Genomic DNA, 27052 nt, shown 5'->3' with positions numbered 1-27052 from the left:
AAGGACAACTCCCTTCAATAAGGAGCAACTTGATCATATTTACAACTTGCTAAACCTAGCTTAGTCTTCAAGTGTCCTTTCAGTTTCTGTTGCCTAAAAAGGTAGCTCATGTAGCCCCACAAGTGCCCTAACTAGCCTTTTGAATCCAGCATCTTATATCATTGATTCAGTGCATCTAATCACATGACTAGTTTGTTTCATGTGTTTAGTACATATTTTCCATGTTCTAGTACTTTAAAAAATTGAATTGCTGATGGTAGTTTCTCACTTATTGCAGGAAAATGTTCAATAATTATCTCAGAAAATCTGGTTCTAAAATATGTTCTCCATGTTCCTAAGCTTTCAAGTAATCTTGTGTCTATAAGTAAACTCACCTACAATTCTAACTATGTTGTCAAATTTCTTGATTCTCACTGTGAATTTCAGGACCTACATTCAGAGAAGATAATTGGTAGTGCTAGAAAGGTGGATAAACTCTATTATTTGACAATAATTTCTTCAAGAGTAGACAAGCTCATGCTACAAGAAGTAATATTTTTGTTCTTGATCAAAGTTAAATAATGTTATGGCACTATATGTTAGGCCATTTTAATTTTCCGTACTTAAAACAATTGTTTTCATCTCTGTTCCAGAATTTAAATCCTTTATTAATTTAATGTGAAACTTATCAATTATCCAAGCATCATCGTGTGCATTAACCTTCACATTCCTATCAAGCATCTAAACCATTTTATCTAATTTATAATAATACGTGGGGGACCTTCTCTAGTTACCAATGTGACCGGAACTAAGTGATTCATCACTTTTATTGATGACCACATTAAAATATGTTGGGTGTACTTTTTGAGAGAAAAATATGAGGTCTCAAGTGTGTTTAAAGAATTATATGCCATGATTGAAAATCAATTCTATACTCAGATTCAAGTGTTTATAACGTATAATGGAAAGAATTTGTTAACTCTATTCTTAGTAGCTTTCTAAAAGAAAAAGGTATTTTTAATCAGTCAACTTGTTTTGATATTCTATAATAAAACAAAATAGCATAACGAAAAAAATTGTCACTTACTTGACATTTTTAGGTCGATAATGTTCACTATAAGAATTCCTAAATATCTTTAGGTTGGGGTTGTTATTATAGCTTTTTATTTGGTCAATAGAATACCAACTAGAGTATTAAAATTTGAGCCTCCCCTAACTAATTTGATGACAATTTCTTCCTACATGAGGATCTTCACCTTATTACTTGTTAAAGTGTTTGGCTGCACTGTTTTTGTGCATATTCATAAACAAGATTGTTCAAAACTTGATCCTAGGGCTAAAAAGTGTGTTTGTTGGGTATTCTCCTAAACAAAAAGTGTACAAATGCTATAATCCAGTGCCTAAAAATTTTAGTATAAGTATGGATGTGACAGTTTTTTAGCATTAACCTTATTTTACCAAAAATGTTCTCCAGTGGGAACATAATGACAAAGAAGACCATTCTTGGGAATTATTGGGTACTTCACTAATACTTGCACCTGTACATGTTACTTCACTTAGTTTTTTTTTTACCATTACTTATTGAGCCAAACATTATAGACAACATTTTAGGGGGATAACCACTATGAAATCAACCTCAATTTAAGTTTCGTGTTTACTCTCGAAGGAAGGGTTGTCAGAACAAAGAGCACCAACCTACTACTTGCCAAAAACATTCTCTGGATGACGGTAAGTTAAATGCAACAAGTAGTTCTTTCCTAACCCATCTTTAATTCATGAGTCTTAGCAAGATGGCAATCTTTTTTATGATCTAAATATTCCAATTACACTCAGAAAGGATACTCGTTCTTGTATTGTGCATCCTATTACTAAATTTATGACATAACATAGGTTGTCTCCCAATCATAGAGCTTTTACCAACTAATCTTTCCAAAGTTTCTATTCCTAGAATTATACAAGAGGCCTTGAAGCATGTTGAGTGGAAGACATCTATAAAGGAAAAGACGAGGGCTATTGCTAACAATAAAACATGGAAGATTATTGAGTTGCCAAGGTCAAAGAAAATAATAAGTTGTAAGTGGGTGTTCATTATGAAATATATATGGTATCATCAAGAGATACAAGGCAAGACTTGTAGCTAAAGACTTCACACAAACATATAGGGTTGATTATCAAGAAACTTCTGCACCAATAACAAAGGTAATTTAATACGAGTGTTGTTGTCTCTTACTACAAGTTTGAACTAGCTATTGCAGCAATTAGATGTAAAGAATGCCTTTTCAAATGGTGATTTAGAGGAACAAGTGTTCGTGGATGTGTCACCGGGTTTTGAAAATGTATATGGAATAAAAAAAGGTTTGTAAATTAAAGAAATCATTATATGGGTTGAAACAATCACTTAGAGCATGGTTTGACCAATTCATTAAAGCTATCAAAAGATATAGATATCATCAGAGTCAAGCTGATCATACACTATTTTACAAACACCAAGTTAAGTTAAGATTTCTATACTTATTGTTTATATGGATGATTTTTTCTTGATTAGAGATGATGCAGGAGAATTAGAGGATTTAAAGATTGTTTTTGTCAGAGAACTTATAAAAAAGATATACTCTTTAAGAATGGAGTTTGCTAGATCCAAGAGAAGTATTTATCTCTCAAAGGAAGTATATATTAAACTTATTGAAGAAGACTATTTTAATTAGCTACAAACCAGTAGAAACACCTATGGAAGCCAATTTAAAGTTACAAGTAATAAGTACAGAGGAAGTAGTGAATCGAGAACAATTTCATAGGCATCTACGAAGTCTTACTTATCTTTTACATACTCAGCCAGATATTGTCTTTGCAGTAAGTGTAATGAGTCAATTTATGCAATCACCTGGACAAAAACAATTTGAAGTAGTCTATTGAATTCTCAAGTATTTAAAAGGTACACTTGGAAGAAGTTTATTGTTTGCAAATCATGGCCACCTAAAGATTGAAGCCTACACTGATGCTGATTGGGTAGGAACTATAATGGATAGAAGATTTACTTTAGGATATTATACTTTGATTCGTGGGAACTTAATAACTTGGAGAAGCAAAAAGCAAATTGTTGTAGCAAGGAGTAGTGAGGAAGCCAAATTCAAAGTTGTTGCTCAGGGAATTTGTGAGCTTTTGTGGCTAAAATGGCTACTTGAATATCTCAAAATTTCTACTTTAGTACCTATGAAACTTTATTTTGTAATAAAGCTACAATCAATAGCTCACAATCTTGTCCAACATGATACAACTAAGCACATAGAAGTTATTACTCTTTCGGGTCTCTTTCTTTATTAGTTTTCTCTGAAAACGAATAAGGATGAGAGGGAGAGTAGAGCCATCATGACTCTTTAGGGTCACTCTCGGATGGGTTGTTGAGTAATTTTTATGCTTTTTCTTTATTAAGATAGAAGTTTCATTGTCCTTTACACTACAGAACATTCAAAAGCTGGGAGAAGGGGTGCATAGATGGATCCTGAAGATTTAATTAAGAGGTGCAGAGCTATAAAGCTAAGTGAAGAGGAAGAATGAAGAGTGGCTTTCAAAAGTAAAATGAAAACTAAGGGAGAAAAGATTATTGAAGGGTGCCTAATTGGGAAAGTACTCAATACAAGGGGGGTGAGCTTTGAAGGTCTGAAATTTACAATACATAAGGTATAGAAAACTTCACGGGAAGTTAAAATAGAAAGCCTAGGGGATAAGGTCTTCATGTTTAAGTTTGGGAGTGAAAATCATAAAAGAAGCATTATGATGGGAGGCCCTTGGCATTTCGACAGAGCTCTTATTGTGCTCACTGAACCAGTGGGGATAGGGGATGTTAAAAAGCAGAATTTTAGTCATACATCCTTTTGGGTACAAATTCATGATGTTCCCATTATGTGTATGTCAAAGGAGATGGCTGTGGAATTAGGAGAGGTGATTAGAAAGGTGGAAGAAGTAGATACAGATGCAGCTGAGGAGTGTTTTGGACAATTTCTAAGAATCAGAATTTCAGTAGACATCACCAAGCCACTGAAGAAGCTAATCGAGTTAGAACAAGAAGGGGAAGAGGAAGAGGACATTCCTATGAGAGTCATGTATGAACGGTTGCCAATTTTTGTTTCTGTTGTGGAAGAATAGGGCACGAATATAGGGAATGCGGGCATTATAGATCCCAATCAAAGGATGAGCTCCCATACGGCCCATGGCTAAAGGCAACCACTGCATTAGAGAGATTAAAACAGAGCACGATGAGAGAAAAATATGATTCGGAACCCAGTAAAAGTCACACTTGCTCCTCAACACCAACAAAAAAAAGAAACATAATTGAAGAATCAGTGGGGGATGATGAAGTGAATCGAATCCAAAGGAATACGGGTATGGATAGTATGAGTAGACATATGGGAGAAACTCATAGGGTAGGTGAAATGAAATTAATGCAAGGGGCCTTAGAACACAGACAACCAGGTGATAGCTGTACGGGAATGCTTGGGAAGAACGAAATTATGGGCAAGAGAGAAAATCAGCAGGAAGGAAATTTTCAAAGTCAAAAAATCAATAAAAGAAATGGCAGGAGTTCAGAAAGAGGGGGGAATTTTAAGAGGGTAGAAGAGGAAATAATAAGGGATTTGGAAGAAATGAGCTGTAAGGAAAAAATTAATGGGCCTCAGAATCAAATGGAAACCGAAATTGAAAGCAATGAGAGTGGGCCAAGAGCGGAAATGACAAAACCCAGAAAAAAGAAATGGAAGTATCAAGCTTGGAATGTGGAAGGCCGAAGGGGAATAAAGTAAGGGCTCGCAAAAATAAAAAGACCCAGCAGTTCTATGGATTGGGAAAGCCCAAAACCAAAGAAGAGTAAATTGAATAGCCCTCAAAACAAGCTTATAGTATAGTAGCTCCAGAAAGAAAAGGCAGTGGCTATAAGACTGAATGTTGAGAATGACGGGTGTGGAAACAGGGATGAATTGCAGAAGATCGAAAATTGAATATCGGCGGTGGCTAAAAACCAGCACCGCCGACAACCATGAAGCTCTTAAGTTGGAACGTTCATGGGCTGGGCAAAAATCGAACGTTCCGAGAAGCCCAGCAACTCTTGCGGAAGTACAAGCCGTAAATTTGTTTTTTTTTTTGTGAAACAAAGATGACGATAAGGCAAATGCAAGAGAGAGCTCATAATTTACATTTCCAGAATTGTTTGGCAGTCGGTAGAGAAGGTCTGGGAGGCAGATTGGCAATGATGTGGAATTCAGACATAAATGTGGAGATCAAATCGTTTAGTAGACACCACGTAGATGCAATGGTTTATAGTGAAACAGGAAGTTCCTCGAGGTGCACTAGGGTGAATGGACATCTAGAATCAGACCAAAAAAGGTTTACTTGGGAGCTATTAAGAAGGTTAGCTGCTCTTTACTCATTGTCGTGGTTATGCTTTGGAGATTTTAAGGAGGTGCTGAATCTAAATGAGAAGTTAGGAGGAAAAAATAGAAGGGTCTGTTTAGTAAACGATTTCAGAGAAGCAATAAGAGATTGTGACTTAGTTGACATGGGGAGCACCGGATACCCCTTCACATGGTCAAACAGGAGGTTTGGGGATCACTTGATCGACGAGAAGCAAGACAGGTTTTTGGGAAATAGTAATTGGAGAAATTATTTTCAAGACAAAGCAGCTGTGAATTTAGTCTCCTGGAGCTCATATCATAATCCAATATTGATGGAGGTTTTAGAAAAAGGGAAGGAAGATAGACATGCTAAAAGAACTCTCCATAGAGTACACTATGAAGATATGTGGAGTCCTTACGAGAAGTGCAAGGAAATTGTCAATCATGAGTAGATGGAAGGGAGCTGTTGGAGCAGTAGCAATTCAATGGAAATGTTTAAGAGGATTTCAAAAGCCTCGTTGGCTAAGTTGAAGAGTTGGAGTATGGAGGAATTTAGAGATCGAAAGAGAAAGCTAGAGAGTTTAATGAACCAGCTTAAAGAGCTAAAAAATGGAGGCAACCATATTCGAGGTGGGGAGGAAGTTTGAAGACTATAAAATCAAATTGACAATATCCTCCTGGATGAGGAAATGTTCTGGAAGCAAAGATCAAGAGCGGATTGGCTGAGAGAGGGAGACAAAAACACGAAGTTTTTCCACTCAAAAGCTTCGGCGAGAAAGGTAAAAAACAAAGTCAGCGGTTTGGAAGATGGAAATGGAAACTGGATTGAAAATGTGGAGGTAGTGGAAAAAATGTTTTGTGAGTATTTTACAAATATCTTTACATCAACAAAGCCTTCGCATGAGCAGATGAATTTAGCCCTTTCGGATCTTCCAGCCAAAATCACAGGGGAGATGGCAGCTTATCTGGAGCAGTCGTTCTCGGAGGAAGAAATTACAGATGCTCTTGCTCAAATGTGTCCAACAAAAGCACCTGGCCCAGACAAATTCCCTGCAGTTTTTTTTCAGAATCATTGGAATTCAGTGAAAGAGGGAGTGATCACAACCTGTCTTCATATTTTGAATGAGGGAGGTAACCTTGCGCCTTTAAATCATACTTTCATCGTTTTAATTCTGAAAGTGAAAAAGCCTAGAAAAGTGAATGAATTTAGGCCTATTAGCCTTTGCAATGTTATCTATAGAATCATAGCTAAAGTGATGGCTAATAGACTTAAGAAAAATTTAAATGATATCATCTCCCCTACACAAAGTGCCTTTGTCCTTAACAGGCTCATTTCTGATAATATTATTATTGGATATGAGTGTTTGAATAAGATTAGATTGAGTAGGAGCAAGAGACAAGGGCTGGTGGCTTTGAAGTTAGACATTAGTAAAGCATATGATAGGGTGGAGTTGGATTTCGTAAAAAGTGCAATGCAAAAGCTAGGCTTAAGGCAAGGATGGAGTAGAGTTGGATCTCAGTTTTGATTAATGGAGAGCCAAAGGGTGTCATCAATCCGCAAAGAGGTTTAAGGCAAGGATGTCCTCTCTCGCCTTATATTTTTATCATGTGTGCAGAAAGTTTCTCAAATATGGTGATTCGAGCATAAAATAGAGGCCGAATACAAGGGATAAAATTTAGTAGAGAGCTGTCAGTCACGCATATTTTATTTGCGGATGATAGTTTAGTGTTTACAAGAGCATCAAGCACTGATTGTAGAAATCTGAAGACAATTTTTTATGACTATGCAGCAGCTTCAGGCCAAGTGTTTAACTTTGAAAAGTCGTCAATGTTTTTCAGTTTGGGAACAAGCCAAAGCCAAGTGAAGGAGATTAAAAGCATTTTTGGGCTGAACGTGGTTTCTAAGCACGAGAAATATCTTGGCTTGCCTTCTATGGTGGGAAGAAGAAAGATAAAATTTTTCAGCGACATAAAACTGAGAGTTTTGAATAAGTTTTCCAGCTGGCAGCATAAAAGTTTTTCTTGTAGGGGAAAAGAAGTGCTTATAAAAGCGGTGGTGCAAGCTGTTCCAGCTTATGCAATGAGTATTTTCAAACTCCCCCAAGCTCTCTGTGAAGATATTGAAAGAGCTACAGCAAGATTTTAGTGGGGATCTTCTGAAAATCATAGATGCATACACTGGGCTAAATGGGAAAGATTATGTCATGCCAAGATAAGAAGGGGAATGGGGTTCAAAGATTGCTCCAGCTTCAATCAGGCTCTCATAGTCAAGCAGGGGTAGAGAATTCTGCAGAATCTTGAGTCCCTAATGGCAAAAATTTTGAAGGCGAAATATTTCAAGAACTCGGGCTTTATGAAGGCAAAGTTAGGATCAAGCTCATCTTTTGTTTGGAGAAGCATCTTATGAGGTAGACAAGTGCTGCACAAGGGATTGCGATAAAGGGTAGGGAACGAGATACAGGTGCCAGTCTGCAAGAGTAATTGGATTCAGAATATGGATATATCTAGAGAAGTTAAACTACCAAGATTGCAACCGAATGCAATGGTGGCAGATTTTATTAATGAGGAGAATCAGTGGAGGGAGGATATGGTTGTTCAGCATTTCTCAAGTGAGGCTGCAGAGAGAATCTTGAGGACCCCTCTCCCAAGAACTCCACGGAAGGACATTTTGGTTTGGCAATTTGATAAGCAGTGTAATTATTCAGTGAAAAGTGGGTATCAAGTGGCAGTTAAGTTGAAGTCCCCAGGGAATCCAAGCTGCTCAGATGGCTCCAAAACTCAGTGGAAGGTTATTTGGGAAGCTGACATTCCAGAGAAAATAAAAATATTTATGTGGAGGGCAGCTCAAAACATGCTACCAACTGCAGGCAACTTATGAAAGAGGAAAGTGGTAACAGACGCAGTATGCCAAAGATGCTAGTGTCAAAGTGAAGATGCTTTTCATGCCCTATTGGAGTGCAAGGCAGCTCGTAAAGTGTGGAAATTAACAGAATTCTACAAAGATATTAAGTGGATAGCTCATCAGGACATGTTGAGTGTGATGCAAGAGCTGGCTAAAAAGAGGAAGAAAAAAGAAGTGGAGCAAATAATTGCAATCTGTTGGGTTGTCTGGTATGCAAGAAATTGGTTTGTCAGAGAAGGGAAGATGGAAGATCCCACGGTTACAGCAGCAAGGGCAGAAGCTATAATAGAGTCCTACAGAAGAATTAAAGCGCCTAGTGCTCAAGGTCTTTTGGGTTAGCAAAATAGCAATCAAACATGGAAGCCTCCCCCAAAGGACAGATTCAAAGTGAATGTGGATGCAGTTATTCAAGCTTCTAAGTTGAAGGCAGGATTGAGGGCAATTGTGACAAACTCAGAGGGTAAAATAATAGCTGCAGCAGTGAAAAAAATCCCTTTCAGGGGAGAAGTAGCCAACATGGAGGCTGAAGCAGTGATTTTTGGGATGTATGTGACTCAACAAAGTCATTGTATGCCATTAATAATTGAATCAGACTCCAAAGAAGTGGTGGAGCTCTCTTTGGGCAAAAAGAGTAGCAGAACCGAGATATGTTGGGACATTGAAGAGATTCAGGCAAAACTGAAAAATCAGAATGGTTTCTCCATTAACCACGTCTTTAGGAAAGGCAATGTAATGGCTCACTCAATAGCTAAGGTGGCATTAGATTTTGAAAACGATATCTGACTGGATGATTTTCCAGCCCAAATCATGTTGTTACTATCGAAGTTCATCCAATAGAAAGGCTTACTTTCTCTTTCAAAAAAAAAAAAGCACATAGAAGTTGATCAAAATTTTATTAAGGAGAAATTAGAAGAAAGCTTAATTTCCACGAGCTATGTTCTTACAAGAGAGCAATTGGCTGATTTCCTCATGAAATGGTTAAAAGGAGGGAATTTGATTATCTTATTAAGGTTGGCAAAAAAAGTCAGGTTCAACCTAAACCCAAGCTAGCATGGCCCAAGCCTGCTGGCCTAAAGCCCGCCTACATGGATTAGGCTTGGATATGGGGCCAATAATACAAAGCCTGCATTGATTGGGCTTGGATAAGGGCTTAGGAAAGTTTTTTAATTTATAAATAAAATAAATTTAAATAAAAAAGAAAAAAACACAAAATATTATGTTGATTTTTTTATTAGTATTGGTAATTTATTATATTGTTTTATTAATATTTTATGTATTGGATTATTATTTTATTATGTATTGGATAATTATCTCTAATTAGAATTTTTTTACTTTATTAAAAAATTATTTTATATTTAATAAAAAAAGCTTAGGCCCGGCCCAAACATGTCCAAGCCTTTTGAACTGCTTGGGCTTATCCTCAATAATAGGCCTGGAAAAGCCTAGTGCAAGCTCATATTTTGCCAACCCTTTATCTTACATGCAAGTTAGGAATGCAAGATATTTTTAAGCCAACTTGAGGGGGAGTGTGGAAAGATCTAGTTAGTTATCAATACTTAGATAAGTTGGCCTATCTAGATTTTGAGATTAGTAGTTTCCATGATATAAGGCATTACATCTTGTACTTATGCTTTCTTTACAGAGAATCTGTTGTATATTGAACTATAGGTTTGCAACCTATCTTTGTAAATAGAAATGAATATAAGAGTTTTATTCTCGATTACCTCTATGTTCATTTTCTAATGTGGATGATCCAAATTAACGACAATCACAAAACATACTTTCTATATCAATGTCTTCATGTGGTGATAACTTGTTATATATGACATAAAGTAATTGATAACTTAAGAAAATGATATATTTGTTATAGAAAATATGGGAGTTGGATGTATAAGTTGGAAGTTTTGAAATAATTTTAACTAAAGTCAACCACATATAAGACTTGTCTCACACCTAGTTTGCTCTGGCTTTTTTATTTCTTCTAGTCCTCTGAACCTAACCAACCAGTAGGAGCTAGTGGTGTGCATTCTTGGCTCTTGTTTCTTTCTTAGTTAGCTTAGTCTTACCTAGAGCTGGCAAAAAGGGTCTTCCGGTCGTGTTTGTGTCGTATCAGTTTTGTGTCGTCTCAAATTTAGGTTGACTCAAACCCGGTTCATTTAATAATTGTGTCAAAATATTGAGACCTAAACCCGACATGAAAAATAAATGTGTTATTGTTACGATAAATTCTAATGTTATTGGTGTTAATGTGCAAGTATACACAATAAGTAATATAATGATGAGTATTCAAGATCGTCTCTACAGGGATTGATGTTATCAGATTTGATACAGCAATCTCAACAGTGCAGTTTTACTTTAATTAAAATAAAACATGTAATAAAACTAATAAATTAATTGAAATAAAATGTAATAAATAAAAATGCAATAAATAAATTCTCACGTTGTACACAAGGTTAAAACCAATGGGAATAGAGTAGTTGAGTGATTAAATTCACTTAATGGTTTTGACTATTTTTTTAATGTTTGGCTCAGTTGCTACAACATTTGCTACAGCACTGGGTAGACTCCTTATGTATCATCAGCTTCCACATGTTGGATATCTTATATTTATATGCAACTTAACAGCGATCAGTTGTTATGCCAACATAAAATATAACATTACACGCTTAGGTTCTAATTACCCTACAAGGTGAATCCATATGTCTAGTTCATCACTAATTTTAGATTAAGCATGACCCTTTTGGAATCAAGTTAAACTCAATCCAGGAAACTCAATCTAAAACCAAGTATTGTTTTGATATGTTCCACTAAGATAGACCCTTTTGTGGCTTTTTCTTAGCTAGCATCATTAAATGTGTGATCAGCCGAAATAATGAATAGAAATAAATACTATAAAAAAATACTATAACAAACATGCAACAATACATATATTCAGTCAATAAACCATCAAGATTGTTTATCACTCAATCACAAATAAATTTAGTTCATGGTTTGCAAAAGAAAAATAAAGAACAAAGTTTCAATCATCAAACACATCCTCATGAATAAATAAAAAATAATAAAATAAGAAAACAAGAGAAGAATAAGAAGGGTTGAGTTCTCGATTGATTTATGCAAATTCTCCTCTTGTGCAGCCCCTTAATCTCTCTCTTAAATTCTTTTTTTTTGTTTTGTTGTGGTTTTTCTCTTTGGGTGACAACTCCCCTCTTTCCTTGTGATGTGTGCTCCTTTTATAGTTGAAAATTGGGGTAAACATAAGTCTAGGGCACGTATCTTCTAGATTAGAAAACTGCAGATCGCAATATTCTAAATATCTCGTGCAAAATTTTTCTGTCGTTGATCCAGGATTGCTACAGCAACGCCTACAACAACTGCATTGTTCCGGATTTGTTTCAATTCTTCTGTAACTAAATTCTTTTCCATCTTTTAAAAGCCTATTGCAGCAGCATTCCTTTATTAAAATTTGAGCTTCCAATCACCTACAATTATGCACACAATCTAAGCACACAAAATTATTTTAAAACAACGCAATTTATTAAAAATAAACTAAAATGGATATTCATACAAAATAAAACTAAAATGCAATAAAAATATGTTATTTACTCTCTAAATAATAATAATTTAAGTCTAAAAGTACCATGATCACTCTCATTTCATAGAGTTATCGGTTACCCAATAACTCGTTTAATATTTATATATTTAACAAATGTTATATACACACACCCACACCCACATATACACACAACCCCTAAAATATTACACATTTACACTATTAAAATTTTGAATTATATATATGTAAATAATACTATATATCAATATAATAAAGTATACATTTATACCAATATTTTACACACTTACATTATTAAAGTTCTAAACTTATATAAAATTTTATAAAAAAAATACTATGTATATATCTACCCTTTAAAAAAATAAAAAGAGAGAATCATGTCCAATATTTGAGTTTTAATGAAAATAATCTAGAAATAAATTTAAAAAAATATAATCGTGTCATTGTTCAAGTAAATAGGTCAAGAATTTTAACTCTAACCCAACACCGGAAAAAATTTTATCGACTCGGATATGATCTATTTAATAATCATATCAAATTTAACAACTCATATATATTTATTCATGTCATATTCATGTCAAATAATCGAATCGTGGCAAATTTTGTGAGCTCTAATCTACCAAGTGACTTAGCCTTCCAAACAAATGTAACGAGCGGTCACACCTTTTTACTTGAACCTCATGGTGAGCTAAGCGTGCGGAATGCGGCTGCCAAAAGTCGATGGCCACGCACCCTTGCATAACAACAATGTATTATTTTATTGGACTTTTTTTGGGGGTGGGGGGGGGGGGGGGGGGGGGGGGGGAGTTTTATTATTAACAAATTAATTATATAAAATAGTATTTTTTAATTCTAAATTTTTGTAGAAAATTATAATTTTTTTTTTCTTGAGTACGCTTCGTAGTCTGTTGTATTTTGAATACTCAAGTTGAAGAATATATTTAAATTTCCTTCTAAGTTCTAATGTTGGATCTTATGATAAAAAATTTTCTAAATTATAGTTTCATACTCACTCCTCAAAAAAATTATAGTTTTATACTCTCCTCCTTCCCAACTACCGCACCTCTCACCAACTACCACCACTCTTCCAACAAATTGAAGACAATGACATCATCATCATACCAACAAGAGTTTCCGCAAACTAAGAACTTCGGCTTCTTCTGGGGTCACATTTGTCTTCTTCAGATTCTTTCCTAGAATGTCAACTTCCATCAAGCAACCTCAAGTCATCACTTGCAAAGGTAAATCACATTTGTAAGCAAAAATGAGACATACCCATCTTCTTGTTTTTCATTTTTATTTGATTATTATTACTTATAACTGTTGAATATTGTGAGAAACAGCTGCGGTTGCATGGGGAGCTGGACAACCGCTGGTGGTGGAGGAAGTTGAAGTGAACCCGCCGCAGCCGGAGGAGATTAGAATCAAAGTTGTTTGCACCTCTCTCTGCAGAAGTGATATCACTGCCTGGGAGACACAAGTACTTACTCTTGCTTTTTGGGCTTTTGCTTTTAGTGTGGATTGAAATCAGTTCTGTATCTGCCTTCTTGGTGCTTGAAAATTAAAGAAGCAAATACAGATGGGGTGTTTTGTTGTTAAGAATTATTGGGCTTCTATTGAGTATGCATCATAGTCTGTTTTGTACTCATATTTTGAATGCTCAAGTTGAAGAATATATTTAAATTTGCTTCTAATGTTGGATCTTATGATAAAAGTGCTTGATTGAGTAGGATAAACACCTGCTTTTCATTCCCAAATGCATTTGGTTAGCAAGATGATATGCATTGTGTATGTATCTAACACAACGCATTTTATTTATACAGGCTATATTTCCTCGAATATTTGGCCATGAAGCATCAGGGTATCTCCTACATCTTTTTCACTTGTAATTTAAACTTATTGGGTTTACTGAAGGCTTGAGGATAGTTATACTGATGTCCTATCTAAAGTGTAGGATGTTTCTGGAAAGCACTGAACCCTGCATAAACTAATTTTAATTGGACATTCTAAGAGTTTGGTCTATGAGTTAGATGCCATATATTGGGTGAAAGTTGAACATAAATGTATCATGCTTTTACATTTGTGAGACTGAGGGAGAGTCATAGCAAATCAGTTGTGTCATTGCCCGCAAAGTCAAAGATAGTTATGTTTTCTTATGCAATAAGGATTAAATCAGAGTATGTAAGACTTAGAGACCACGGATGATTGCTTAGTGTATGGTGCTATTAGCAGTTCAATAGCTGTAGATGGTTTAATGCTTCTTTTTATCTTATGAGAATGCATTTTGTATTGAGCCAGTGGCCACAATGTTGTAGGATTGTTGAAAGTGTCGGACCGGGAGTCACAGAATTCAACGAGGGGGAACATGTGCTTACAGTATTTATTGGAGAATGCAAGACATGCAGACAGTGTAAATCTGATAAAAGCAACACGTGTGAAGTTCTGGGATTGGAAAGGAGAGGTGTGATGCACAGTGATCAGCAGACACGCTTCTCAATTAAAGGAAAGCCTGTTTATCACTATTGTGCTGTTTCAAGTTTCAGTGAGTATACCGTGGTGCATTCTGGATGTGCTGTCAAAGTTAGCTCAATTGCACCACTTGAAAAAATATGCCTTCTGAGTTGTGGACTATCTGCAGGTAAAATTTCAAGCTATGCTGCAACATCCCAATGGTCTGAGACTTCTTTCATTTCCATACGCAGAATGTTTCTTTTGTTTGTTTAAGTCAGAAAGTTCAATGAGTAAAAAAATGTGGGCACATATATTTATGAGCGCTTATTTGTGTGACTGAGGATGTAATTCTTTGTCCCGGGCGAGTGTGTTTGTTAACCAAGACTATATTTTAGGTCTTGGAGCAGCGTGGAATGTGGCAGATATATCAAAAGGATCAACTGTGGTGATTTTTGGTCTTGGAACTGTAGGCCTTTCTGTAAGTATAGGGATAATTATGAAAATCCGTCTTTACATATTCAAACCATTTGCATTCAGCTATTTTTTAGGACAAATCTGAACCAATAATCTATCAGGTTGCACAAGGTGCAAAAGCCAGAGGAGCGTCTAGAATTATTGGCGTTGACACTAACCCTGAGAAATGTGAAAAAGGTATTTTTGGGTACTTCTGTTCTGTATTCTTTGATTTTCTACTACATAGCATAAGACTTTTTAGTTGATGATGGTCTTCTGTCATGGTTGCAGCCAAAGCTTTTGGAGTTACAGAGTTTCTCAACCCAAATGATAATAATGAACCTGTTCAACAGGTATTACCATTTAGTCTAGTTAGCAGCAACAGTTTAGCAACTTTTTAACAAAATAAAGAAAAAATTTGTATGAGTACATAAGAAGTGCATTAGTGAGACACAAAGTGGTTATCTCTACTTTTTAATCTAGTTCTTTTTCGCTCCCAAAAAACAAACAAGGGACTACTCAGCCTTATCACCAGTGGTAATAAGAATTCAGATCCTATTGAAGAAGCTATTTATAGTGTGTAATATGCAAGTATAACAAGGAAATGCAAACATGAGCTCTAATTTTGTGCCCTTCCATGTAGCATACTTGTGGAGACATGCAATTGCAGACACACTGATGTGCTGATGCAATGCACACCTGCAATACATAATTTAATAGAATCCTGAAGTTTGATCAACATTCTGTGTTTATTAACATTTCAGGTTATTAAGAGAATTACTGATGGAGGGGCAGATTACTCGTTTGAATGTATTGGTGATACAGGAATGATAACTACTGCTTTACAATCTTGCTGTGATGTAAGATCTATTAAATAAGCTGTTAATGTTTTGTTTTCTATTATAGGTGTTTTGTACACTACCTGACTTAAAACTTCTATTTGTTTTCTAATTTTTCTCTTAGGGATGGGGTCTTGCAGTGACTCTTGGTGTACCAAAACTGAAGCCCGAAGTAGCAGCACACTATGGACTGTTTCTAAGTGGAAGAACACTGAAAGGCTCTCTATTTGGTGGATGGAAACCTAAAACTGACCTTCCTTCATTAGTAAACAGGTATCTTAAAAAGGTAAGAAACACTAGAAAACCTTCTTGTGGGAATTGTGCTTAGTTAATAATTGCTTTTCATCTTAAACTGAAATGAAACAAATAACAATTACCAAGACGAAGTCGCGCAAAGGAAAGAAGAGAAAGAACAATAAGTCGAATTTGGTTCAAAAGGCTTCTTATATAATGGAATTTACATTCAGCCATTTACTGTCAAATATAAATCCACACGTCATACAGAGGCCTTGAAAGGAGTAGGTTTGCTGTGTAGTTCTTCTATAAGAAAAATGTTAGCAAAATGAAACTATTTCTATCGGGTATATGGTCATCCTGTTGAAAATTCTGATGGAATATTGCAGCCTTTACCAGCTTGTTGATCTTCATCCCCTGCCTTTTCAAATGAGCTTATGGAGCTACGATGTTGTATGAGACAAAATATCTTCGGAAGTACATTGAAAACCATCCTCAGGATATGGAATCTTTATCCTCTTAATGCTTAAAAGCCCAGAATCAAACTAAAGCCTAATGAAATGCTGCGAACCTAAGTCGGAAAAAGCACTCACTAAGAAAAATACGAATACATGCATGAATTTATTTATTTTTCCTTCCCCTGATGTGTGCATTGATTGGGCTCTAGAACAATTAGCTTGCACTTTCAAATTGTCAGAGAACATGTGTTTTGTTAACTTCATGATGTATTATCATGTAGGAGTTCATGGTCGATGAGTTTATCACCCATAATCTCCTGTTCGAGGATATCAATCAAGCTTTTAATCTCATGAAAGAAGGGAAATGTTTGCGCAGTGTAATTCATATGCCGAAATAGTTATGTTTGGGTTATCGAAACCAAGAAATAGAGACCAAACAACACTGTGGTCAGATGGATGAATGCACAAGTGATAATGCACAGCATTTGTGGAGATCTATGAGAAGTATGTAGCTCTGTTCTTTTTCCAGAGAATTTGTTGCTTTCTTCTGTTTATTGTATTTAGTAAGCCTCAACTCTAAATGTTTTGATGTATCCAAGTTAATAAAAATTGATAAAATATTTTCGTCAATGTCTGTTTATTTTCTCAAATTAGAGTTGTTTTTGTATAATTAGATTGAACCTTGAAGTTGAAGGAGGTGAATAAAAATTACTCTAATTGATTTTTATTGAGTTGTGATTACTGAATTTATCTTTTATTCGAGAACAAAAATTGAGTTAAAATAAAAAAAAATGGATTAGAGTGAAAAAAAAAAAAAAAAAAAACTTATTTGATATTTGTCCAATAAATGGGTTAAAGAATCACTCTTATTGCACAAGGCAAGTTTGGTAGTTTATAAAATACAAATTGAGTTTAGTCAATGATGTAATAGACCAACGGTTGTGCTGTGTTGTAAACTAATCACATGATATCACGTGATTAATTAATTGTGGCATCAAAAGCTCCTAATAATTTGGTGAAAAAGCATGAGTTCAGAAGGATGTTTGGCATATGATTCATCGAACAAGGCTTCCTCCTTAGCTGACCTACCTCCAATATCCAGGCTTTGTACATGTAGTTATTAGGTGAGGAAGGTGAGGACTTCTCAACCCGAAAAGGCTCCTTTGAATGACGAAGCATTTCTATAAAAGAACAAAAGTCAACAAGCAACTCAACTTTGTCAATAAAGAGGCATCAGAATTTCACCATCACCCTTCTTATTGTATCCATGCAAAGTTTTCAGATATTGCTTACTTGAACAAAAAGTGGAAGCAGTTGTTTCTTCTTTCTTTTTTAGTAATGGCAGATTATCAGAAAATTCATCCAGTGATGGATGTTGAAGCTGCAGCATCAACAAAAGAGAAAGGCAGCAGTTCACATCAACAACAAAATCCTCCACAACGAAGCATTCCAGTAATGCATCCAAACCCACCAAAGAAAAGCAGAAGCTGTTTTTGTAAGTGCTTTTGTTGGACTGTAAGCATCCTGGTGCTTCTCTTGATCATCCTTGCAGCCATCGGAGGCATTCTTTATCTTATTTTCCAGCCAAAACTTCCCAAATACTCAGTTGACAGCTTGAGAATAAGGGATTTGAGGCTCAACTTAGACTTGACACTGTATGCACAATTCGACGTAAAGATCACAGCCAACAATCCAAACAAGAAAATCGGAATTTACTACGAAAAAGGAGGAAAACTCAGTGTCTGGGATGAAAGAGCTAAGCTGTGTGAAGGGTTCTTGCCGAAATTCTATCAGGGTCATCAAAATGTAACAAAGCTAGACGTGGCCTTAAACGGCCAAACACAGTACGGAAGCACTTTGATGAAAGCAATTCAAGAACAGCAACAAACAGGGAGAATTCCATTAGATCTCAAAGTTGATGCTCCAGTGGCAATCAAACTTGGAAAGTTGAAGCTGAGAAAAGTGAAGATTTTGGGTCAATGCCTGCTGGTTGTGGATAGTTTATCAGCTAACAACAAGATCAGCATTAAAGCCAGCAATTGTAGCTTCAATTTGAAGCTTTAAATTTGTATCTCTTTTTCATTTCTTCATTTTTTTCAATTTCCCCATTATTTTTGGCTTGGAAACTCATTTTTACCAGGTTCATGATAGTTTTTTTTCCTCTGTATTTCCCTTTGCATTTGCATTATTTGTGTATTTATTTATTTGCCTTTCATCATATCAATGCAATTTTCTTTCATCAAAACACTGCAATTTCAAGATGGTTTCGACAGTAACAAATGATGGTGAATTTCTTCAAAATTTACCTAACAAAAGCAACTTGCAGTGCAAGTAACGTGTGGATTTCAGTTTGTTGAATAGGAGCATACGTGGAGGCAGAAAGAAAACAAAACATGAGAAAGTTTATAGTATCTAAACCATAATTATTAATCCTTTGCTTGTACAAGATTTCAACGGCCATCACAATCATTCTGCCTCAAAAAATGTATTTAGAAACAAACCTTTCATATAAAAAGCTGAAAACTATTCTTCAAGATATTCCAATCTGTCGAATTGCCCTCACAAATGCTACATGAGACGTAGTGCATAGACAGGGCAGTCCAAGAAACAGACTTGTTCTTCTATCCCAGCTAAGTGAATGGGAAACCGATCTTGCAATTTCAATGACCATCGGACAGAAACCTGTTTCAATTTTTTATTTCAATTAGGGCAGGGTATTTGATACATAATCCTCCTCTTGCGATGAACTATACAGTTACAACAATGAGCAACCTTATCAAGCAAAACATGAGCAGAAATGCAGTGTAGCAATCACGTGGGTACGAAATATAATATTATAATAAGAACTATGTTTTGTTACCTATAACAGCTCTCCAGGAAACCATGTCATTATACAGTCCCGATACCATGCATGGACTAATCACCAGTTAATGCCCTCGGTCGATGCTCAATGGTACAAAGAGACATCCCCGTCTGTGAAACTGCTCTTACAAATGCCATATTGGCAGTCAAAGTTGAAGCACGCCAGTGATCACCAGTTCCGAAAACAACCTTGTTCTTCAAAGCCAGCTTTCTAGTGGTTGGAAGGCCCACCATGCGTACAGAAGGACTATCATGCACAACCCTGTTCAATCATAATTAGTGCAGTAAATGATGAAAATGATTGCTTTGGGATTAATTGATAGACACAACAAATGTACTGGCGCAACCCTAATCAGTTCAATTCATGATGTCAATTGAACTTGGAATTGAAATCACAACAATTATGTCTCATTTTCCTGTGCCACAATCAATCCAAGTATTGAAACCAAACTAAAAATCTAATCTGTCATGAGTTCCTGTTTTCTTCAACAATAAATTGTGAAAACAGTTGTAAGGCTTGTGCTAGCTGGGTTTCATCATAGACAACAATGATATTAAGATTTGAAGTCAGCATCAAAGAAATTTGATTTGGAGGAACATTATTTGTGGTCGTTGAGTGTTTCCTCCTTTGGTGGTATTTAACGTTGGAAGCATATAAAAACTGGAATCTAGGTGAAATAAAGATACCTCAGATTGAAGGCAGTTCTTTGCAACTACCACGCTTTCACAAGCTATTTTCAAGTTTATTGAGTCCAGTTGAATATTCTATTTTTTATCATTAGTCCTTCGGCTATGAAACCAAACAGGGAACCAAACAGAGACTTTGCAAGGATGAAGACTAGGCATGGAAGCGATCTCATACTTTGCATTTCAGTTGGGGACAATTTGCAAAATTCAACTCAAGAAATCAAACTTGTTCTGAACTCTCTCTTCTTTGTCTCAATAAGGCTTGTTTCAGCTACCTTGGTTTTTTGGCATTGTCTTCACTTTTGACTTCAAGGTCTCCTAAACGTGATCAAATAGTTCGTATCAAAGGCATAGATAAGAAGCGTCCAATTATTCAAAAATAGCAAAAAGAATGTGTTTTAGGCCACCAGCCTTGTTCAGATAGGAGCATTAGAAGTTCAGAGTTGATTAATACACAAAATATCAACATCCAAATATGCAAAAAATGCAAAAATATTGTGTTTTAGGCTACCAATCTTGTTTAAAGCAGGGAAGACTGGTTTAGCATTGATGGATTTACAGAATATTTTTACCATTTCTGTCTACGTAGATGATACCTATATTGCGTCTCTAAAACTATTAATCATATTTAGGACACCTCAAAGACAAAAAGCAGGGATTGCAAAAGGAAACAAAGGAGCTCAAACTAACCTTACTACGGCAAAGAAGAGGTAGCTCACTGTTGAAAAAGCTCAATTCATTGACCTGAATTTTGGCAATTATCACTAACTAAAATTAGATAGAAAGGACCAGCTCAATGCCAAGCTTGGCCTTGATCCCCATCCAGTAGCTGTTTACTTTCAAAACCAATGTGCATGAAACAAGAAAATTACATTATTAAAATCCCCAGTTTTTTTAATACTCCCGACTTCAAGCATCACAAAGGGCAATGCTTACATGTATTGTGGACTTAGAATTCAACGACAACCAAATTATGTAAGCTTCAGCGTTTCATAGTCACTTCTGACATCAATTTTCCACCCAACATTTTTCCTTGGCTAAATGGTTCAAGAAAGGTACAAGTGCTCAGAGAACTCACATGAGGCACTTCAGTAATTCATCAGCTCTCAACTTTTCATTAGGCCCTCCACACATCGACACTAACTCCTTGAATTCAGAAAGCACACTTTCACATATTATACCCTTTTTTCCAGCTATTACACCACCCAATTCCTTATCGATTGGTGTTTGAATTTCAGACAGTGCCTGGCAAGCAGTCAAGATAACCTTCGGTAAGCTGAGTTTTATATCATACTAATGCGTACAATCTTCAATAGGTAAAAAATAATAATAATAAAATTACGAGTAAAAAAGGATATAGTTGTATGCTGAAGAATTATATATGGCAGAAAAGTAGACTTATTTCTTAACAGAACATTCAACAAATAATTGTTACTCAAAATTAAATGCAAATAATTACAACCAACAATTACAAGCATTGAGGAAAAACACTGCAGAAAAAGATGAAAAGTAAAATACAATGAGGGGAAGAGGACAGAAAGGGAAGTTTATCTACATTCTTGTTAAGCAAAGCACCTCAAACTCATGCCTTTAAGCTTCATTTCATATGAAAAGCAACTTGACTATTACCACAAATCCAATGAACATACTAGACTGGGACTTAATAAAACTATCAAAGACAATAGATAAAAGAACAACTTCCCAAAACAGGTTGCACAGAAGATTGGACTTCTCAGTTTAATTTTAGAAATAATATTACATGCTGCATATCTTTAAACAGCCAATGGATTTACTACTTTGCCCTAAGGTTGCAACTTTAAAAGCTTTTAAACCTTTATCATGATATGTCACTATATCAATAACTGATAATTTCTTACTTTGCACTCAAATCACCCCTTATATAGTGAAGTACACATTTTGTCTCGTTTCAAGGCTTAATTCCTATTCATATAAATAGAACTCAGACAACTCATCCATTATTCTCACTGAAAGACCTACCAAATGAACATTTTGCAATAACTGCCCTTAAATGGTGGGGTCTGTGTTACTTAGCTAGTAAATTCTACTATTGTATAATATGGAATCTAGGGTCAAAACTATGCACAATACAAAATCTTGTTTGAGCAATGGAATAGAGCTACATCATTATGTATAGCCCATAAGCCATATATCATTTTGTCAAAGGCTGAAAACATCGGCTGAATAAAGACAGTGGAAGATAAATTGAAAAAGATCTAATTGCATGAAATTGCAATCTTAAGCCAAGAACACAAGATGGAACCATTTTCCAGCATTTGAAACTTGATAACATCTACATTCAAACAATAATATAGATCATCAGAACTTAAAAACAACTCACCTGAGCAATAACAAACTGAGTGTTTCCCTTAAACCGCTGCCTCAGTTCAATATCTGGTGTTGCCAAAAGTTTTTCCGCACAACCGTTACTGATACCCGAGACAAGAGCAATCAAAGCTGTGGTATCAAAGTTTATAAGATTGCCCTCATTCAGCAAATGATCCAGCTCAACCTCACAACAGAATTTCATTTGTGATAGAAGAGAGCCAAAAGCAGCACCCAAGCTTACTTTCTTATTCTTTTCTTGAAGAGTAAAACCCGGTACATCACCAACTGAGTGTTTAACACCACATTCTGAACTAGAAGCAGCACTCCCGCAAAAATTAAGCTTTATTTCAAGCATGCATGCATCACGAAACAATCTTGAAAGCACATTCACCCACCCATCTTCTACTTCCTCAAAAAATTCAAAATCCGACAGATTAAACTCAGCGGCCCCATATTCACCGATCAGACGATCATTCACAAACTCTCCAACTCCATTGGAGAAAAACAGAACAACTGAACAAGGTTTCAACGAGGGTGAAGACACAGCCGCAGCCAAAACTTCCTCAACTCTCAACTTCAAACCCTTACCCTTATCAGACCCATCCCATGAAACATAACGTGGGTTTCTATCTGATACAATAATCCAAACTGGTGTTTTATAAAGCGTACAAATTATATCGACATGTACAGATTTAAACCCATTCTTGATCGACTTACAAACACGAGAAACCCCAGTTATAAAAGGCTGCTGAAGAATATAAACTACAGACTCAAGGTGCCCAATATTGGAACTGAAAAAAGAGTACATAATAAAAATTATTTTCAAAAAATAATAAAAAATTACAATCAATTAATTCAATTAATAAATGAAAATGAAGATTTTAGAAATAGCACCTTACAGGGATCGGAGAAGAGAGGCGAGAGAGATAATTGAGCTCAGAGTTGGCTAATTTGAAAAGGGTTTTCTTGCATGATTCTGGGATTTTTGTTGAAGAAGGTAATTTTTCGATTCTCTTGATCACGCCTTTGCATCTTTGCTTTAGTGCTTCTATTTCCTCCATTAGCGTTCCAGTTGAAGGGAAGAAAGGAAGAGAAAGGCTCTTAAGAAAAATGAAAAGGATAATTACACTTGGCCGCCTTATATTGTTTGCTTTTATTATTTAAAGCCCTAATATTTATTTAATTATTTATTTTATTATACTGTCGATGTTTAAACACTAAGTTATTTATTTATTATATTGTTGATGTTAAAACACTAATTAAAAAAAATCTTTTGGATTTTTTATTATTTTCTCTTATTTTTAATTTGGAGTTATGAGTTTGTCAAAAATTAAAAAAATTATATATTAAGAAATCATTTATATTTATGACGGTAAAATATGAGAACGTCTAAATTATAATATCAAGGATATAACAAATAATTTAAATAAATTAAAGACTTAAGTAACAAATGTTGGACCAAATAAAAAGAAAACAAATTATTTTGTATGTTCTTAAAGATTGGTGATATTTTAAAATGGCCTATAAATTATCTATCATTATTGAGCCCATTTCTTAATATAATATTCCACTTACATAAGCACTCCTTTATGTAGTAGAGATTTTTCCGTTCTGTTCCTTTTTTTTTAATGGCCTTACGTAATATATAATTTATCTCTTTAGGTATTGTATTAATAGTATATTAAATATTTGTAACTCGAGAACAAATTTATTATATAATTAAATTTTTTTAAAAAAATCTACTGTTATAATTATATGTGCTATAATTCTTAATCACTTATACCGTGTCAAGTGAAAATAGAAAGAAAACACTTTAAAAATAAATTTAATGAGCTCAACTCCTCTAAAAATTGAAAAAAAAAAATGGATCACTTTTAACAAATGCGTCGCGTATTTATTTTAGGTAGGCACTTGACGTACTAACTAAAAAGATTAATTAATTTACAATCATGAACGGTGGAGATCGGATGGGAAAAAATTTAAATATCGCGCCATTGCGATATTCGCTTTGTAGTTTGTACTTTTCAAATTTAATAGAAAAATCAATCAAGATTCAACATTAATTTGATCTATTCAACATCCCCTTTTAAGTTCCAACCAAAATTTTTAATTTTGCATGTTAAGTGAAAAGAGAAAGACAAGACTTTAAAAATACATTTCATGAGTTTAACTCCCAAAAAAAAAAAAAAGATCGCACATAGCAGAATGCATCGCATACTCATTTTAGGGAGGCACATGATGTGCCAAGTGGAAAGATTAAATAAATTTACACTCATGAATAAGGATGGCAATTGTACTCCCAAATCCATAAACCCATCCAAACCCGCCCGCCAAAACTCGCTCATTACGGATAATTTTGCAAGTTGCGGGCGAATTTGGTATTACAAATTGAAACCCGCACTTGGATGCGGATGAGTTTGGTATTAGCCCAATATCCGGCAGATACCCGCATGGATATTCATGGATATTCGCTAGACCCGTAATATTTTTTTTAATATTTTTAATTTAATTTTAATTGAAAAATATTTAAATCTAAAAAATATATAAAGAAAATATTACAATTATGTAAAGTGCCAAATAATCAAAGTGTTTTTGTATGGTTTATTTTTCTTTAACTTAATGAATGAATTATTTCATTATTATAATTTTTTCTTCGAAATAATAATTGAAAAGTATTATTCTTTGGAAAATATTAATCTTAATCATTATCATAGGCATCATGGTGCTAATGATAGTGAATGAATGAAGATATTCTCTCGAATCTTGTGTTGAATGATAATATAAAATATAATTGTTATTTTTAGATACTAGTTTGTGATTTTTTTTAATGGATTTGTGTATTTTATACTTAAATTTGATAATTTGTGTTGGATTGATATTGAAATTTTAATTTTTCATGTACATTGGTTAAATTTAAAATAAAATTGAGTATGTTATGTGGAATTTGAGGTTATTATTGTAAATTTATATATTGAACATTTGTAATTTTAAATGTACAAACCTGCAAAAAATCCGCCGGATATCATTGCGAGTTTGGTAATTGTCAAAACCCACAACGGGTGGGTTTTCTTAAAAAAAATTAAAATCCGCTGTGGGTTGAGAGTGGGTTTGGTAATTTAAATTTTGTGCGGGTTTGGATTTGGTAATGGTAAACCCGATGTGGGTGGTATCCATTGCCATCCTTACTCACGAATGGTGGAGATTGGATGGAAAAAAAAAATTCAAATCTCGCGCCATTAAGATATTTACTTTGTAATTTTTAAATTTAATTGAAAAATCAATCCATATTCAATTTGATACCGATTCGATTACCCCTTTCAACCATAAAAAAATGTTATTACTATAAAGAAACCTTATGGGTAATTAGTCTTCGTTCTCCCTTGAATTGAGAACTATTTTCCTGGCTAAAATGATATTCTGAGCACATAAACACAAAACCTGGTATTTAAGGAAAAAAGTTGGAGAAGAAAACAATATATATGGGTTTTATTTTTTTCCATCTAAATTGAAATAAAACTGATAATCGTCTAAATGCATGTCAACACAATTAATAAAAATGTTAAAAGATCTTTCAATAGATTAAGAAAATTCAAATCATGACAGTAATCATAACATCTTTCAAAGGCAATCACATCACAATGATCGATTAAAAATATTGAAAAGGTGCATAAAATAGATTTATTCATCGAATTGAAGTACATCAACTTCGAGAGATGTAGAAGCTAACAACTTAAATATCATCAAAATAAAACATATAAATTAAGACATAACACACACACACACACATATATATTAATCAAGGATAAAAAGGATTAGGCCAAAGATTGTTGTTGATGGTATCCGCAAATGGCTGCATCACTTCTTCCCCACCAAACCCGAAATGCTGTTGTGGAGGAGTACTCATCAAGTCAACAAGCCATTGCTGCTTCTGCATAGCTTCCATGTTCATCTGACCATCAAAACCGAATGACTTCTCCACTTGTTGCGAGGGCTCCTCATTTGATGGACGAGCCATTGCGGCGATATTGTTTAGGGTTTCCATCCTCCTGCAAATTTCCCGAATGTTGTGCTCGATCTGCAATCCCAGATCATTCAAACCTATCATGTTCATGTTAAGAAAAACATTTGATCCAGTTAGGCTCTGGAACATGACTCGCTCCATCTCCTTTTCGCGGTTGTCTTTGCGTTGTTTCTTGAGCTGTTCATAGGCCTTGGCAATCCTTTGCTTCAAGAAACTGTCTTGACTCACCATCTTCTTGCTTTTCTCCATCTCCGGCATCTTCTTGAATCGCGAGAGGACGCGTTGGACCCCCAGAGGGGAAGGCCAAATTTCAGGCTGATCGTCATAGGGACTGAAAATGATAGCACACACATCAATCCCGCATAAGGTTTTAAGCTCACTCACCTTCTTCAATAGGCCTTTCTTTCTTTTCTTGAAGGTTGCTTTTCTCGCTGAATCATTAGATATGTAAGCAAGTTTCACCTTCTTTCTTGTCATGCCTGAGGAATAATAATGGAAATTAAAAAGAGATAAAGTAATATGAAATTATTGTAGCTTTTTTCTATTGTGTTATCTTGCCCTTGACAGCTTATGCTATATATAGAGTTTAAGTCTTGAAGAGATGCCATAATAGCATTAGTAAGTTGTATATATCCTTGTTGTACACATTTATGACACTTAAATTGACAAACTACTAAATAAGGCGCTATCCTCTTTTTTTTTTTTCAATTAGTCTCTTCTCGATAAATTCTAAATACGTCAAAGATGATACAATTAACTAATACAGATAATATGTATAAATGAATTTAATATATTCACTATTCGCGTGGTACATTTTAAAAATAAATATATGCATATAACAATATCATTTGTTTGTCGTGGAATTGAC

The 27052-nt window shown here is 34.9% G+C and overlaps 4 protein-coding genes across 12 annotated transcripts; 2 read left to right on the top strand and 2 right to left on the bottom strand.

Annotated features, from left to right (window-relative positions):
* The first annotated feature begins 12848 nt into the window (after nt 1–12848).
* On the top strand, nt 12849–16898 carry LOC18047180 (alcohol dehydrogenase-like 6). The gene is made up of 10 exons (XM_006441422.2): nt 12849–13074; nt 13177–13313; nt 13657–13694; nt 14149–14471; nt 14680–14762; nt 14860–14935; nt 15029–15090; nt 15502–15597; nt 15701–15862; nt 16550–16898. The coding sequence occupies exons 1-10, from the start codon at nt 13032–13034 to the stop codon at nt 16664–16666; spliced, it is 1137 nt and encodes a 378-aa protein (XP_006441485.1). The 5' UTR covers nt 12849–13031; the 3' UTR covers nt 16667–16898.
* A 312-nt stretch (nt 16899–17210) lies between these two features.
* Nucleotides 17211–18480, top strand: LOC18050014 (NDR1/HIN1-like protein 6). The gene has a single exon (XM_006441421.2). It carries the CDS (start codon nt 17436–17438, stop codon nt 18330–18332), a length of 897 nt encoding a protein of 298 aa, XP_006441484.2. The 5' UTR covers nt 17211–17435; the 3' UTR covers nt 18333–18480.
* A 123-nt stretch (nt 18481–18603) lies between these two features.
* On the bottom strand, nt 18604–23255 carry LOC18050013. Of its 9 annotated transcripts, none has more exons than XR_002906506.1 (6): nt 23058–23255; nt 22177–22954; nt 20896–21062; nt 20508–20561; nt 19993–20135; nt 19304–19392 (listed from the first exon to the last, which is right to left on the bottom strand). XR_002906506.1 is itself a non-coding variant. In XM_006441413.2 (5 exons), the coding sequence occupies exons 1-4, from the start codon at nt 23222–23224 to the stop codon at nt 20549–20551; spliced, it is 1125 nt and encodes a 374-aa protein (XP_006441476.1). In that variant the 5' UTR covers nt 23225–23255; the 3' UTR covers nt 19299–20135; nt 20508–20548. The 9 variants fall into 9 exon arrangements, 4 of the variants coding, with proteins under 4 accessions (XP_024044584.1, XP_006441476.1, XP_024044585.1 ...); XR_002906507.1 differs by having other exon boundaries at nt 19306–19392; nt 20093–20135; XR_002906505.1 differs by having other exon boundaries at nt 19309–19392; nt 19818–20135.
* A 2704-nt stretch (nt 23256–25959) lies between these two features.
* LOC18050012 (agamous-like MADS-box protein AGL80) lies at nt 25960–26661 on the bottom strand. Its single transcript, XM_006441412.1, has one exon. The coding sequence runs from the start codon at nt 26659–26661 to the stop codon at nt 25960–25962; it is 702 nt and encodes a 233-aa protein (XP_006441475.1).
* Nucleotides 26662–27052: the final 391 nt, after the last annotated feature.

The sequence above is a fragment of the Citrus clementina genome, unplaced genomic scaffold (genome assembly GCF_000493195.1).
Source record: "Citrus clementina cultivar Clemenules unplaced genomic scaffold, Citrus_clementina_v1.0 scaffold_3, whole genome shotgun sequence".
NCBI classification, from domain to species: Eukaryota; Viridiplantae; Streptophyta; class Magnoliopsida; order Sapindales; family Rutaceae; genus Citrus; species Citrus x clementina.
Note: the sequence above shows the minus strand (reverse complement) of the source record. Positions and strands in the feature narration are given on the sequence as shown.

Bases quoted from the DNA above. Each gene is read 5' to 3' on its own strand.
- LOC18050013 (XM_024188816.1), bottom strand. From the start codon at position 23,224: ATGGAGGAAATAGAAGCACTAAAGCAAAGATGCAAAGGCGTGATCAAG. The intron at 22,955-23,057 runs GTGCTATTTCTA...CTCTTTTTTCAG, and splicing joins TCTTCTCCGATCCCTGTAAG to TTCCAATATTGGGCACCTTG. The intron at 19,393-20,895 runs GTGAGTTCTCTG...ATGATTGAACAG, and splicing joins GAATTACTGAAGTGCCTCAT to GGTTGTGCATGATAGTCCTT.
- LOC18050014 (XM_006441421.2), top strand. From the start codon at position 17,436: ATGACGAAGCATTTCTATAAAAGAACAAAAGTCAACAAGCAACTCAAC.
- LOC18050012 (XM_006441412.1), bottom strand. From the start codon at position 26,661: ATGACAAGAAAGAAGGTGAAACTTGCTTACATATCTAATGATTCAGCG.
- LOC18047180 (XM_006441422.2), top strand. From the start codon at position 13,032: ATGTCAACTTCCATCAAGCAACCTCAAGTCATCACTTGCAAAG. The intron at 14,763-14,859 runs GTAAGTATAGGG...ATAATCTATCAG, and splicing joins TTGGAACTGTAGGCCTTTCT to GTTGCACAAGGTGCAAAAGC. The intron at 15,598-15,700 runs GTAAGATCTATT...TTTTTCTCTTAG, and splicing joins CTTTACAATCTTGCTGTGAT to GGATGGGGTCTTGCAGTGAC.